This window comes from Arvicola amphibius, chromosome 5 (genome assembly GCF_903992535.2).
Source record: "Arvicola amphibius chromosome 5, mArvAmp1.2, whole genome shotgun sequence".
NCBI lineage: Eukaryota > Metazoa > Chordata > Mammalia > Rodentia > Cricetidae > Arvicola > Arvicola amphibius.
The window spans coordinates 23,976,448-23,990,565 of NC_052051.1; the positions used below are offsets into that span (position 1 = coordinate 23,976,448).

A 14,118-nucleotide genomic window follows, 5' to 3' on the forward strand; every position below is an offset into this window, starting at 1 on the left:
GTTTTGGTTGTCCTGGAACTTCTGTGGCCTTGAACTCACAGAGGATCTGCCTTTCTCTGCCTCTGGAGTGCTGGGAGCAAAGATGTGCACTACCTCTGCCCATCTTCAATTTTATTTTTTAACAGAGTATATTACTCTATAGCCTAGGCTGGCCTGGAATACTCTATAGCAGTGGTTCTCAAACGTGGATCTCGTCCACCACCGGGTCAGATATCCTGCATATCAGATATTTGCATTACAATTCATAACAGTAGCAAAATTAAGGTTGTGAAGTAGCAATGAAATAATTTTATGGTTGGGGGTCACTGCATCATGAGGAACCGTATTAAAGGGTTGCAGCGTTAGGAGGTTGAGAACCACTGCTCTATAGCGTCCAGTTCTTGGCTGTCCTCCTGCCCAGCTGCCTGGGTTCTGGATTACAGGTGTGAACATCACACAGCTCCGTCTCCACTTCTTGTTTCCCTTCCACGGCTTCCTTCTTTTTTTGTGGTACCAAGGACTGATCTCAGGGCTTTGAATATGCAAGACAAGAATTCTGCTGGAATCACCCCCTCTGTAAACTCTCCCACTCTCTCCCTCCCTCTCTCTTTGGTGCTAGAGATGGAACCTTGTGCCCATGTATGCTAGCCAAGAAATCTACCACAGGGCTATCTTCCCAGCCTGATTCTTTTCTTCTTTTTTTTTTTTTTTTCAACACAGGGTTTCTTTAGAGGTGTGAGCAACCACTGCCTGGTGATTTTGCAGTTTTTTCTTTCCCTTTCTTTCTTTCTTTCTTTCTTTCTTTCTTTCTTTCTTTCTTTCTTCCTTTCTTTCAGTTTTTTCCTTCCTTCCTTCCTTCCTTCCTTCCTTCCTTCCTTCCTTCCTTCCTTTCTTTCTTTCTTTCTTTCTTTCTTTCTGTGAGATGGGACTGTGTGCCCCAGGCTAGTCTCAAACTCCTGATTTTCCTTTTTTGACCTCTTGAATGCTTGGTCTACATTCAAGTGCTACATATCTGTCTTATTTATTTAGGTTTTTTTTTTTAAAATACAGTGTTCCTCTGTGTCCTGGAACTTGTTCTGTAGACTAGGCTTGCCCTTGAACTAGGATTATTGAGGTGGGGGTCTAGCTAAATCACCCAGACTGCTCTCAACTCGTGACACTTCTGCTTCAGCCTCTGCATAGCTAGGATTAAAGGCAGCTGATGTCACCACACCTGGAAGATGTTTCGTTTTGAAAATATTATTCTTAAAAATTTTAAATATTTATGTGTGTGTGTGTGTGTGTTTACCTGTGCTTGATAGCCCCCAATTTTTTTTTTAGGTAAAGGTTGCAAGTCTGATGTTAGCCATTCTGAGATAATTGCATCTGTTTATGTATATTTGAACTGGACTGTACTATCTATATTTTGAAATTATTTTTATTTTATTATTTTATGTTTTAGAGTATTTTGCCTGCATATATGGCTGTGTACCACGTACACGAATGACCCACTGAGGTCAGAAGGAAGCCTTGGAGCCCCAGGAAATGGAGTTAGAGACAGTTGTGACTGTCATGTGGGTGCAGGGAATAGAACCTGGGTCCTCTAGAAGCGCAGTCAGTGCTCTTAACCACTGAGTCATCTCTCCAGTACCCAGCTATCTCTATTTTAATTGGACTTCCTTAGAGCATGGCTCACATCCTCATGTTGAAGATGGTATCCTGTTAGTCTGGCTTCTGGCCAGGGAAAGGAGAACACAGGGGAAAGGAAAGGACGCCTCTTTCCCCCATCAGTCAAAGCCTGCTATTTGCATCCACTATTCTTTTCTCATGCTAGTGACCAGAATTAGTAACATGGGTATTTATGAATGCAAAGGATCCTGGGAAATGAAGTCTTTTAGGGACTATTAATATATTGGAGGATAATGAGCAATGCCATAGAACTCCTCATTCAACTCCTTCTGGCAGATATGAGGTATGAAAAGGTGGAAACAAGCCCCAGGACAGAGCTAGCAGCCACACGGCCTGACTTCCATCTTGGTGCTCCGAGCCTGTCTCCCTACAGCGGTGTTCTCTCTCTCTCTCCTCTCTCCCAGCTCCACCCCTCTCTTCTCCACGTCTCTATTTTCCTTTTCCTCTGCTGTCCTCTCTCTTTCTCATCTCAGTATGTAGCCCATGCTGGCCCTGAGATCCTCCTGCTTCCACCTACTGAGTGCTGGGATCCTAGGCACATGCCACCATCGCCTGGTTGGCCTCTGTTGTCTTTTTTTGTGAATGACCACCTGAAGGTCTCAAACTCTCTGACTCCTTGCTTGGAACTTATTTATTTGGCCACACTTGCTGCAAAGGAGGCTGGAAATGTAGTCTTTGTTCTAGACGGCCATGCGTCCATAAACAAGTAGATGGATACTGGGAGGTTTTGAATATTTTCTACCCCTCTGCCATGCTAGAGGATTTACTTTAAAAAATTATAATATTAGACTTAAATTAAACTTTTAAAATAATTCATTTTATTTTATGTGAATTGGTGTTTTGCCTGTGTGTTTGTCTGTGTGAGGTTGTCAGATCTTGGAGTTATAGACAGTTGTGAGCTGGCATGTGGATGCTGGGACTTGAGCCTGGGTCCTCTGGAAGAGCAGTTAGTGCTCTTAACCACTGAGCCCTCTCTCCAGCCCCATAAACTAAGCTTTTAATTAACTGGTGACAATCGTGATATATGCTACATGGAGTTCATGCCACTGTGGTAACAGGTGACCTCTCTCCTTACCAGTTAAATACATGAAGGAGGTCTCACCGTATTTCAAGAATTCCGCTGGCGGGACCTCGGTTGGCTGGGACTCACCCCCTGCCTCGCCTCTTCAGCGCCAGCCTTCTTCCCCTGGACCCCAGCCCAGGAACCTCAGTGAGGCTAAACACATATCCTTGAAGATGGCATATGTTTCAAGGAGGTGCACTCCCACTGACCCGGAACCCAGGTGAGGCTGGAGCGGGGAGGCACTCAGATAACACAAATGAAAGGTATCTGTGTTGTATATAAGTGACTAACGTTATCAGCATCCATGCTGGCACGGAAGCAGGTGCTTTGCAGCTAGGTCAAATGGATGCATGAATTAACTCTAGGGTGATGGCATGCATTGCTTTACTCTCTCTCTCTCTCTCTCTCTCTCTCTGTCTCTCTCTGTCTCTCTCTGTCTCTCTGTCTCTGTCTCTGTCTCTCTCTCTCTGTCTCTCTCTCTCTCTCTCTCTCTCTCTGTCTGTCTGTCTCTCTCTCAAGACAGGGTTTCTCTGTGTAGCCCCGACTACCTTGGAACTTGCTCTATAGATAGACCAGGCTGGCCTCAAACTCATAGAGATCTGAGTACTGGGATCAAAGGTGTCCCTGCATATCTGGTGTTTTGAATTTCATCCTTCTGCTGGGAGAAGCAGACTATGTGTGTGTACGGCTCTACGCCTATTCTGCACTCTGTGCTACGGTACAGTTCATGCTATGGGCAAGGGGCTGGAGATTGACATTAACACAGACAGAGACACAGGTCATCCTTGAATTCCCCAAGAATGCCCCCTTGAATTAAGAATGCCCACTTTATTGTGTTCCAGGGCAGCTTATATAGTCTCCTTGACCAATGGCCACACCTTAACTCTCAGCTGCAAGCCCACCAGAAACCACTCCCTGTCTGGTGCTCAGAGCAGCTGCAAGCACAGGAAAGCAAGTTGTTTGCTCAGAGCAGCTGCAAGCATAACAAGTTGTTTACTCCGGCAGGGAAGGGGGTTACAGGAAATTTAGGGTCTGGGGTCCACAGCCCCCAACATGTGTGTAGGGAGGGGTGGATTTGGTGGAATCTGTCTTTGGAGATTATCGTCTAGGAAAGATTTAACTTTGATTTTCAGAGACTTCTGTCAAAGCCTCAGTGGTTAGAACTAGGTCTAACTGGCAGGCACAACTGCAAGGGAAGCCATGAACTCAAGTACTTTGTTTTCTAGTTCTGCAGCAGAGGAAGGCAGGGGTGAAGGTGGATGGGCTAGGTGCTGGGAGCAGCCTCCCGTTTCTGCCCTACTCCATGTAGTACAGAAATCCAAAGGGAAGCCAATCTTTAGTGGAACATAAAACTTTTCCATCAGCACCGTTGCTGTCCCCTGAAACTCTCCCTCCATAGTTGACAGCATGGCTTTTTGTTTCTTTTCTCTCTTCTCTCTCTTTCAGACAGGGTCTCATATAATTTAGGTACTTAAGTCTTTAAAAAATTTTGATTGTATTTATTCCCCCTCCCCGTATATGCGCACACCACGGTGCATGTGTGGAGGTCAGAGGACAACTTTTAGGAGTTGGTTCTCTTCCACCTTGTGGGTTAGGAATCAGGTCGTTGGGCTTGGCTGCAAGCATCTTTACACACGAAGCCATCTTGACTGCCCTGGTGATAATTTTGAACTTCTGATCCTTCTGCCTCAGTTTCCCAAGTGCTGGCATTGCAGATGGGAAGCACCATACCTGGCTGATTTCCCTTTCCTTTCCTTTCCTTTCCTTTCCTTTCCTTTCCTTTCCTTTCCTTTCCTTTCCTTTCCTTTCCTTTCCTTTCTTTCATTTCCTTTTCCCTTCCTTCCCTTTCCTCTTCTCTCCTTTCCTTTTCTTTTGAGATGGAGTCTCTTTAGACTGTTCTTGCCTGCCTCAGCCTGATTTGATTACAGATGTGCACTACTTGGCCCAGTTCTTTGTTATATAAGTAAACTTGGTCTCCTAAGATTCTTAATGTATTTTCCCTATTAGTAGATGAATACCTTAGATTCTAGGCAACAGGGAGGCCTGGAAAGCTAACTCAGCAGGAACCTTTCATAGAAGCCAGGAAGAAAGGGTCCTTATACGATAACTGTGGCTCTTGGCCGTGTTTGAGTGGGAATCTAGAAATCTGTGTATATGTGTGTGTTTGTCACCTTTTTGTCCTTAAATCCTGCAAGGTTCTAACGTGCATGGCTGGGATACTATCTACAAACTCAGTCCTTACCTCTCATGGACACCCTGTGTCGTTTCTCCCAGTTTGGCAGTGGATAGGTTTCTTGGACCAGATGCTGAACAGTGACATGTCCTATTAATCCCATGTGCCTTCAGGTATCTGGAAATCTGGGCAGCAGATGGCCAGGATACCCTCTTCTTGAGGGCCAAGGATGAGGCCAGTGCAAGGTCGTGGGCAGGTGCCATCCAAGCCCAGATCAGCGCTTTCATACCTTGGGTCAAGGACGAGCTGCTGGCACTGCTGACAGCCACAGGCACAGCTGGGAACCAGGACATCAAGCAGATTGGCTGGCTGACAGAACAGGTGCTTGCTGTCACCCCTTGTCACCCCACGCCCTTCTGGCCCTTTGACCTCTTTTCCTTCCATCCTTCTTCATTACCGTTTTGCTTGCAGCTGCCCAGTGGGGGTACGGCTCCAACCCTGGCCCTGCTGACGGAGAAGGAGTTGCTCCTCTACTGCTCTCTCCCCCAGACTCGAGAGGCCCTGAGCAGGCCAGCCCGTACTGCCCCGCTCATTGCCACCAGGTACCAAGGAGCAGGGGCACTGTGTTGCACTCAATGGTTGTACTCAAGACTTGGGAGGGTGGTGTTCCATATGGGCCCCAGCACCCCAAACCCCAGCCCTGTTCTGCCTCCAGCTATTTCCCAGGTGATCTGCTCCTTTTAGCCACATTTTCCCCTCATTTTTAAAGCTGAGGCTCAGAACAGAAAAATGTAAAGTGCTAACTGTCCCTCAGTTACTGATACCTGCATCTTGTACTGCATGGTTCAGGGGACACAGAGTAAACAGGAACAGTCACTGCCCTTAGGGAGAACCCAGAGTCGGGAGACAGACGCAGAATAGCCATACATTGAAGGCTATAGGAGACACCTAGCTGTCTGGCTTGGCCAGGGAAGACTTAATGACATTGATGAATGAGAAGTGTGGCTTTTGAGGAAGGATGGTAGAGCATCTTAGGTGTGGCCAGAGGTACAGAGGCATGAAGGGCTAGAACATGTTCATGACCTGTGAATGTGGCAGAACCAGATGCAGAATCCACATGGGAAGTAGGGGGGAAAGAGATAACTGTCTGCTGAAGGAATGTTATCAAGGTTGTTTGTATGTCTGTGTGTGTCTGTGTGCATGTGTGTATATGTACGTGTGTATGTGTGTGCGCGTGCGTGCATTCATGCATACAAATATAGAAACCAGAGGTCATATTCAGATACCTTTCTCTATTTTTCTCTACCTTATTTTTTGAGACTTTGTCTCTCACCAAACCTAGAGGTTGCTATTTCTGGCTAGATTGACTGGCCATTAAGTTCATGCAATCCACCTGTCTCTGTCCCCTCCAGTCCCGTGGAGTCAGATATGTACCGCCACATTCGACTTTACCATATACACATGTTTGTGTGTAGGTATTTTTTTGTGTATATGTACATATTTATATTAATTTTTGCTGGTCTGGTGCTTGCAACATGGACCAAGATGGCCTTGAACTTGTCTGCCTCTGCCTCTAAGTGCTGGGATTAAAGGTATGTGCTGTCACACCCACTCATTATTTTTTCGGGACAGGGTCTCTCATTGAACTCAGAGCTTGCTGTTTGGGCTAGACTGGCAGACCAGTGGCCTCTGTCTCAGCATCCCCTAGCACTGGGGCTGCAGGTATCTGCTGCCATGTCTGGCTTTTCCATAGATGCTAGGGATGCAAACTCAGGTTCTCATGCTTGAGCAGTAAACGCTGTACCCACTGAGCCATCTCCCCAGTCCCAGCAGTATCGCTGGAGGGGGTAAGTTGGGGAGTCAGGAGACTGGGGCTGTGTTTTAGAGGAAGCCCTGTGCCTGCCATGGAGAACTTTCACTGGGGAGGGGAGGGCAGAAGCTGGGAGGCTGCCATCTCTTTGGGAGACGTGGGTGGAGGAAGCATCTGGAGAAGCTCAGAGGCATTTGCAGAGGAAAGGGGCATGGGTGGGAACTCACAGGCACAGAGCTTGGCAGATGGGAGAGGGCAGGAGATGTCTTGGATGAATAGGAGGTTTGGAGTGTGTGTGTGTGTGTGTGTGTGTGTGTGTGTGTGTTGGTGGGGGCAGTGGAGCTGGAGCGACGGTGCCTATGGAGGAGGTTCAACGAGATGCTGAGTCAGGTCCAGAGTATATGTGGGAAGCACAGGGAGTGTGGCTCAGAAGCTTGGGGACTGTCGGGTCTGAGGCTCAGGGCTGGAGTGTGGGGCTTCAGTAGAATCTCTAAAGGGAAGAAGAGTGGATGGAGTGAGGAACAGAGGAGTCTAAGGGCCAGAACTTAGAGGTCTGCTGGCCAGACAGGGGCAGTGAGCTGCCCAAAGCCACAGCAGCAAATGAGAATCAAACTGCAGGAACTGGGGTCCTTGTTGCCATGTCTTCTCTCTCTGGCTTGTGTGTGTGTGTGTGGGGGGGGTCTGTTCCAGCTGACAGGTGTGGCAGGTTTTGGATTGCCTGCTTAATCGACTGACTTGTTAATTAAGACAAGCATTTATTAAACAACTACCATGTGCTAATAGTTTAAATTGATTGGAATATAGTGTATAAAATAAAGAAAAACTACTACTTTAGTGATGTTCTAGGGAAAAAGGTTTCAAAAGCCTAATTAAACTAATAAGTAAAATATACAGTTTTAGTTGGGTGTGGGAGCACATTCCTGTAATTCCAGTACTTAGGCAGAAACTGGAGGGTCAAGGCAAGTTCAGGATCAGCTGGGTCTACCTAGTGAATTCCAGACTAGCCAAGCCCGTGTAGTGAGATGCTGTTCAAATGACAAAAGCATTCACAATGTATAATTTCTGTAATCCTGATGAAAAGTAAGGCTAGCGAGTGCTAGAGGAACTATTTAGACAGCTCATTTCAGAGGAGGGAATATTTGAACAAAGCTCCACAGGACATGAAAGAGCTAGAGGAGTAGCCAGGCAGAGGGAACAGCATGCGTGAGGACCTCCACTAGGGCTGAAGTGAGGCTAAGGGTGAGACGGAGGAGACACACCCCTGCAGCTCCTGTCCTCCAAAAGGATGCAGGCCACTGCCTTGACCCCACCCCACCCCACCTCAAAGTCTCACCACTTGGCCCTCTGCTCTGCACGCAGGCTGGTGCACTCAGGCCCCTCCAAGGGCTCAGTGCCCTATGATGCAGAACTCTCCTTTGCCCTGCGGACGGGCACACGTCACGGGGTGGACACTCACCTGTTCAGTGTGGAGTCACCGCAAGAGCTGGCAGCCTGGACCCGACAGCTGGTGGATGGCTGTCACCGGGCTGCTGAAGGTGTGCAAGAAGTGTCTACAGGTGTGCCAGGTGGAGCCTCTTGTGCCTAGAGGCATTCAAGTTTCTTTCTTTATGACTTTTCTGGAGGGGGATAACTAATGGAGGCCACTGTTTGGGGTATGCAGGTGCTCTAGCATTGGGTAATGTTTTACTCTTTTGGCTTTTGAGGGGCCCACCACCACCCAGCTCCCAAATAAATCTTGCACAGAGGCATAGTCTTAGTTAGAAATTCCAGACCTTAGCAGCCTGGCTTCTTCCTTGCCGTGGTTGTATATACATATATTATATATGTGTGTGTGTGTATATATATATTATATATATATATATATATATATATATATATATATATATATATATATATTTCCTGACTACCTTTTGCCTTTCTCTGTGGCTTGCTGGCTGGCTGGTCCCTGATGTCCTCCTCTCCTTCTCTCACTTCTCTTCTTTATTGGTTCTTCTGTTTATACTCTCTGCCTGCCAGCCCCACCTATCCTTGCTCCTGCCTTGCTATTAGCTCTTCAGCTCCTTATTAGATTATCAGGCATTTTAGACAGGTAAAGAATCAGCTTCACAGAGTTAAACAAATGCAGCATAGACAAAAGCAATACACCTTAAAATAACATTTCCCAACACTCTGGGAGGAAGGGAGACATTTTTCCTTAGTCTTTTTTTCTGTTCTCTTTGTAATTCTGCTGTTAAGGATACATGGTGGTGTGTACCTTTCATTTTAGCACTTGGGAGGTAGGGCAGGTAGATCTCTGTGGGTCTGAGGCCAGCCCGGTCTACATAGCAAGTTCAAGGCAAACCAGGGCTACACAATGAGATTCTGTCTTGGGGGCAAGTCTGTAAGTAAGATAGCTTTGAATTTCAAACGATGAGTAGTTTTTTATGTGTCAATCTAAATTATCCACTTAAATTTTAAAAACTTAAATTTAACTGGACTCTCCTGTGCCTCTAATGGAATAAACTATGTACATCACAGAAATTAACTTTATTTTATTCTGAGAATTGAACCCAAGACTTTGCATGTGAAAGCTAAATCCTCTCCCACAGAACCTCCCAGCCCAAGCTTCTTCAACACAGGTGCTAGAGGTGGGGACAGATGCAGCTGTAGGTTCTCTGAAGGCCCGCCCTTCTGCATTTTAGGATAGGGGTGACTGGGTAGGTGGACAGAGAGAGCCTCCTATATCTGGGGGAGGTAGAGCCAGATTCTGGAGCTGCTTTTGAAGTTCAGTGGGGCTTGTGGTCTCTGAAGTAGCCTCAGAGAAGCCTGTGCTCCCTGCTCTCCCGCAGCCTGCACATGGAATGGCCGCCCCTGTAACCTCTCTGTGCACATTGACAAGGGCTTCACACTGTGGGCAGCTGAGCCCGGAGCAGCCCGAGCTGTGCTGCTCCGACAGCCCTTCGAGAAGCTTCAGATGTCATCGGATGATGGCACGAGTCTCCTTTTCCTGGACTTTGGGGGTGCTGAAGGAGAGATCGTAAGTGGAGGGTCACCTCTGCATCTTGGGGGTGGGGATGCTCTCCTGGAGGCCAGGCTGGAGAGAGCCCCTGATCCTTTTCTCTTTCCACTCTGCAGCAGCTGGACCTGCATTCGTGTCCCAAAACTATGGTCTTTATCATCCACTCCTTCCTCTCGGCCAAAGTCACCCGCTTGGGGCTCTTGGCCTAGGAGTTGTCAGGTACAAGCCTGAAGAGGATCATTTACCCCGTGGCCTGACTTGTCCTTCTGCCAACTGCCTGCTCATCTTTGGGCTGAGGGAAGGGAGAGGAGGGGAACGAGGGCCTCAGAGACCAGCCTGAGGAAGGTTGGCGTGGTCTTGGGGAATAGGACTCAGACCTGATACAACAGGTCTGGCTTGTGATGGGGCGGCCTTCCTACTGCTCACCTCCACCAGTGCCTTTTGGAGAGAGATATTTTGTGTACACAGAAGCCATTCCGAGCCCAGGACCTGCCCCTGTGGGGATTCTGTCCCCAGTCAACAGCAGAGCTGCCAGGCCTCCTGGAGGCCTCTAAGCCACCCCTGAGATCTCTGCATCTGGAGTCTTCTAGGTCAGTGGCAAGAGGAAGAAGAGGAGCCTTCCGGTTCACTTTCTCCCGAGCCCTGTGGGGTGTCCGGGTTTTCTCTTCTCTCTCTCCTCCTTCCTCTTGAATAATAAACAGCCTCTGAGCACATAAGCTGCCTGGCTCCACGTCTGTGATTTGTGTCTTGACATTTGGACTCTAAGGTGGCTCTGCAGTCCCAAGAGGAACCAGACCAAAATGTGAGACCCTTCTCCTGGAGAACTGGGGTCTCAAAGTGAATACAGGTTTTATCTGTGCTCTGTGATAAGTGCTCCTACAATCTAGCAGTACTCACCATGTCTTCCAGTCTGTGGAAATCTAAGAGTGGCTGAGTTGGATTTATTCCTGTCTGAGGTCTTTTAGGACTTTTAGCCAATGAGGAAGTTGTCCCGTGAAGTTACTTAATTAGCATGGTTAGAAATTAGGCACCAAGAAATGGGGAAGTGTAGGCAGGTGAAGACTTTCCAGTCTTGCTTCCTCATCCACCTCGCTCATGTAACCCACAGTTCATCTAGAAGTATCCAGGATATGTCTGTTCTGTGCTAGGCCTTGGTCATGTGTAGCCAACAGGTCTCTATCCTCAGCGTGAAGAAATCTGCCGAAATCTTCCACAATCAAATGTGAGATTTCAATTGGTTGGCCACAGGGAGTGAGCAGAGAGGACGGTGGACGCTCACCTGGTCTCATTTCTGTAGGAAGAGACATGGAAGCAGGTACACCTTAGAGAAACCTACTTCAGCAAGCTTCTCCTGAGATGCTGTGGCCCAGCAACAGACAAACCCGCTCAGTCTCCGTGGCTGTAACAACGGGCATTTGTTTTCATGATCTTAGCTGTGCACGACTACAGTTTTACTAGGTAAACCTGGGCTGAGCAGGGCACTTTTGCTCCTGGCTGTTGGTTGGACCCCTCGGGCATGCTCGCCCTGTGGTGGGTCAGTGGGGTACAAAGAGCAATCAATCTTACAGACCATCCTGACAGCAGTGGGGAGGAACGCACGCCCCACTCACACATCTCAGGTAGAGCACCCAGGTCCTAGAGCAGGTAGAATATGAGGGTCCCAATCTCCTGGAGCCATAGGGTTTTGTTTATGTTTTCAAACTTCACTGCCCCAAATCCCACACTGGCCCAGGAGTCCGCAGGAGATCTTTGGAATGCTGCCACAGCCCCAGTGCTTTTCTGATCTTTCAGCCCTTCCTCATCCCTTTCCCCCTCACTCAGGTCGCGGTTGTCACTCTGTAGGCAAGGACACCGGCGTCAGCAGTGACTCGTTGGCCGTGGTTATCCAACTGTCAGCAGCATAGGCGGGAACCCAGCCAGTCTGAGGTTGGGTTAGTGCTAAGAATAGAGCTTTGGGATCAGACTGAACTAGGGGTGGATCCCAAACACTGCACAGCTCTGTCTGCCTGTGGGAGCCTTTGTGTGAGACTACTTTGTATTCTCATCTTTAAGACTGTAAAATGAGTTAATCTCATAGATCTTTTTTTTTTTTATGAAGTCAAAAAGAAATTTTCTGAGACAGGCCTCACTCTTTAGCTCAGGCTGGCCTGGAACACACTATATTGTTAGCTTTGAACTCCTATATTCCTGTTTCTGCTTCCTGAGTGCTGGTTGGTTTACATGTGGAAGCCACTATGACTGACTATATATTTATATGTATTTGTTGGTTATTTTTAAAAATGTTTTTATGGATTTATTTAACTTTATTTTATGTGCATTGGTGTGAAGGTGTCAGATCCCCTGCAACTGGATCTTCAGACAGTTGTGAGTTGTCATATGGGTGCTGGGAATTGAACCCGGGTCCTCTGGAAGAGCAGCCAGTGCTCTTAACCACTGAGCCATCTCTCCAGCCCCTTGTTGGTTATTTTTTAAAATAAATTTTTGAGATAGGGTCACGCATAGCCCCAGCTAACTTTGAACTCCTAATGTAACTGAGGTTGGCTTTGAACTCCTGGTTCTCCTGCCTCCACCTTCCAAAGTGCTGTGATTATAGGTATGCACATCACATATGGCTCTTTACAGACTTACTGTTTTAAAAAAGTTTGTTTATTCTGGGTGGTGGCGGCGCACACCTTTAATCCCAGCACTCAGAGGCAGAGGCAGGCAGATCTCTGAGTTCGAGGCCGGTCTGAGTTACAGGACAGCCAAGACTACACAGAGAAACCCTGTCTTGTAAAACCAAAAAAAAAAAAAAGTGTATCAGACAAAGTCTCACTATGTAACTTTGGCTGACTTAGAACTAGATATGTATAGGCTTGACGTCACTCAGATTCATAGAGATCGGCCTGCCTCTGTCTCCTGAGTGCTGGGATTAAAGGTATGTGCTACTGTGCCTAACCTAAGGTCTCTTAAGTTAACCACACCAATGAGGGCTCTGCTATTATGACCCTACCTCTTATTACTATTTTCTTGAAGGTCACAGTTTCAATATGTGGATTTGAGGGGGACACCCACATCGAGACCACAACACCATCTATATCTTTGAGATAGGAGAATGCGGTGGAGATTGAGGCCCAGAATGCCTTACACAGAGATTTCAGAGCTAGCATGTTAAAGAAATCAGATGCAGGGCCAGAGAGATAGTACTGAATGCTAGTACTGTTAGCACTGGAGTTTGATTCCTGGCACCCACGTCAAGTGGCTCACAACGCCTGTAACTCTGGCATCACTTGGAGGCTAGGGGGTCTCCGGTTTTTCACACAGAGGTGCTTCTGTGTGGTTTCCCACACAGAGGTGCTTCTGACTTCCCGCACAGATGCATAAACACACAAAACAAAATAAAGCAAAGCAAAACAGAGGAAGGCTGGGAATGCTCCTCTCCTCCCGGGCGCCCAAATCCAGTCTCTTGCTAGGGGTAGTGACGGGAAGAGTCCAGGAGGGGGCGCCTCTCCTCTGTTACTCATGCTGTAAGCTTGTGGAATTTGAACTGTCCACTTGCAATTTGTGCTTCAACCAAATGTTCACTTTAAAACTATGGTGGAGCTTGCAAAACACCTATGCTACACAGGGTGGTTCTGACTACACACAGGGCTCTGGTCTGTCTGAATCCTGTGCTCAGCATTTTCCTGAGTGTAGGGTCTACAGGTTAGGTCTAGGGGAGAAGAAGCACCTTGGCTAGAGGCATGACCCATGGGCAAGGGGAGAGTGGCTGAGAGCATCAAGGTCCTGCCAGGTAACAGGAATAGGACAAAGAGGTGACGAGGAACAACTGGGAGATTCAGGAAAGGTGAGGCAGTTCAGAGCTAGCCACAGAAATCCCTCCTTAGCCTCTTTTCTCTAAATTCTTTTTCCATCTATCTATTTGTCTATTTATTATGAGACAGAATCTTACTATGTAGCTCTCTCTGGACTTGAATTTACAAAGACCAGCCTGCCTCTGCTTCCTGAGTGCTGGGATTACTCAAGCATGCGCCTGGGCCAGGAGACATTTAATGTGTGTGTATTTGTGTGTGTGTGTGTGTGTTTGTGTGTGTGTTTGTGTGTGTGTGTGTGTGGTTTATCTGTGGAAGTCAGAGGACTTGTGGGATTCAGTTCTCGCCTTTCGCCTTGTGGATTCTAGGGATTCGAACTCAGGTTGTCAGGCTCTGCTTCCTGAGTGTTAGAATTACTGCACCAAGAGATGTTGTGTGTGTGTGTGTGTGTGTGTGTGTGTGTGTGGTGTGTTAGGGAGGATTGTATGTCCTTTAGCGTATGTGTAGAGGTCAAGGACTTGCAGGAGTCAATTCTCTTTCACCTTGTAGGTTCTGGGGATTCAAATTCAGGTCGTCAGGTTTGGCAGTAAGTGACTTACACTCTGAGTCGTCTTATCAGCCCCATGGGTCACGTTT

The 14,118-nt window shown here is 47.5% G+C and overlaps 1 protein-coding gene across 1 annotated transcript in view; it reads left to right on the plus strand.

Annotated features, from left to right (window-relative positions):
* Window positions 1–10,384, plus strand: part of Snta1 (syntrophin alpha 1) — a 33,859-nt gene extending 23,475 nt beyond the window's left edge. The window contains exons 3-8 of the mRNA XM_038330685.1: window positions 2,726–2,930; window positions 5,057–5,264; window positions 5,355–5,485; window positions 8,053–8,249; window positions 9,522–9,709; window positions 9,808–10,384. Of these exons, the coding sequence (XP_038186613.1) occupies window positions 2,726–2,930; window positions 5,057–5,264; window positions 5,355–5,485; window positions 8,053–8,249; window positions 9,522–9,709; window positions 9,808–9,900 (1,022 nt within the window). The 3' untranslated portion in view covers window positions 9,901–10,384. The remainder of the gene's footprint in view (window positions 1–2,725; window positions 2,931–5,056; window positions 5,265–5,354; window positions 5,486–8,052; window positions 8,250–9,521; window positions 9,710–9,807) is intronic.
* The last annotated feature ends 3,734 nt before the right edge of the window (window positions 10,385–14,118 follow it).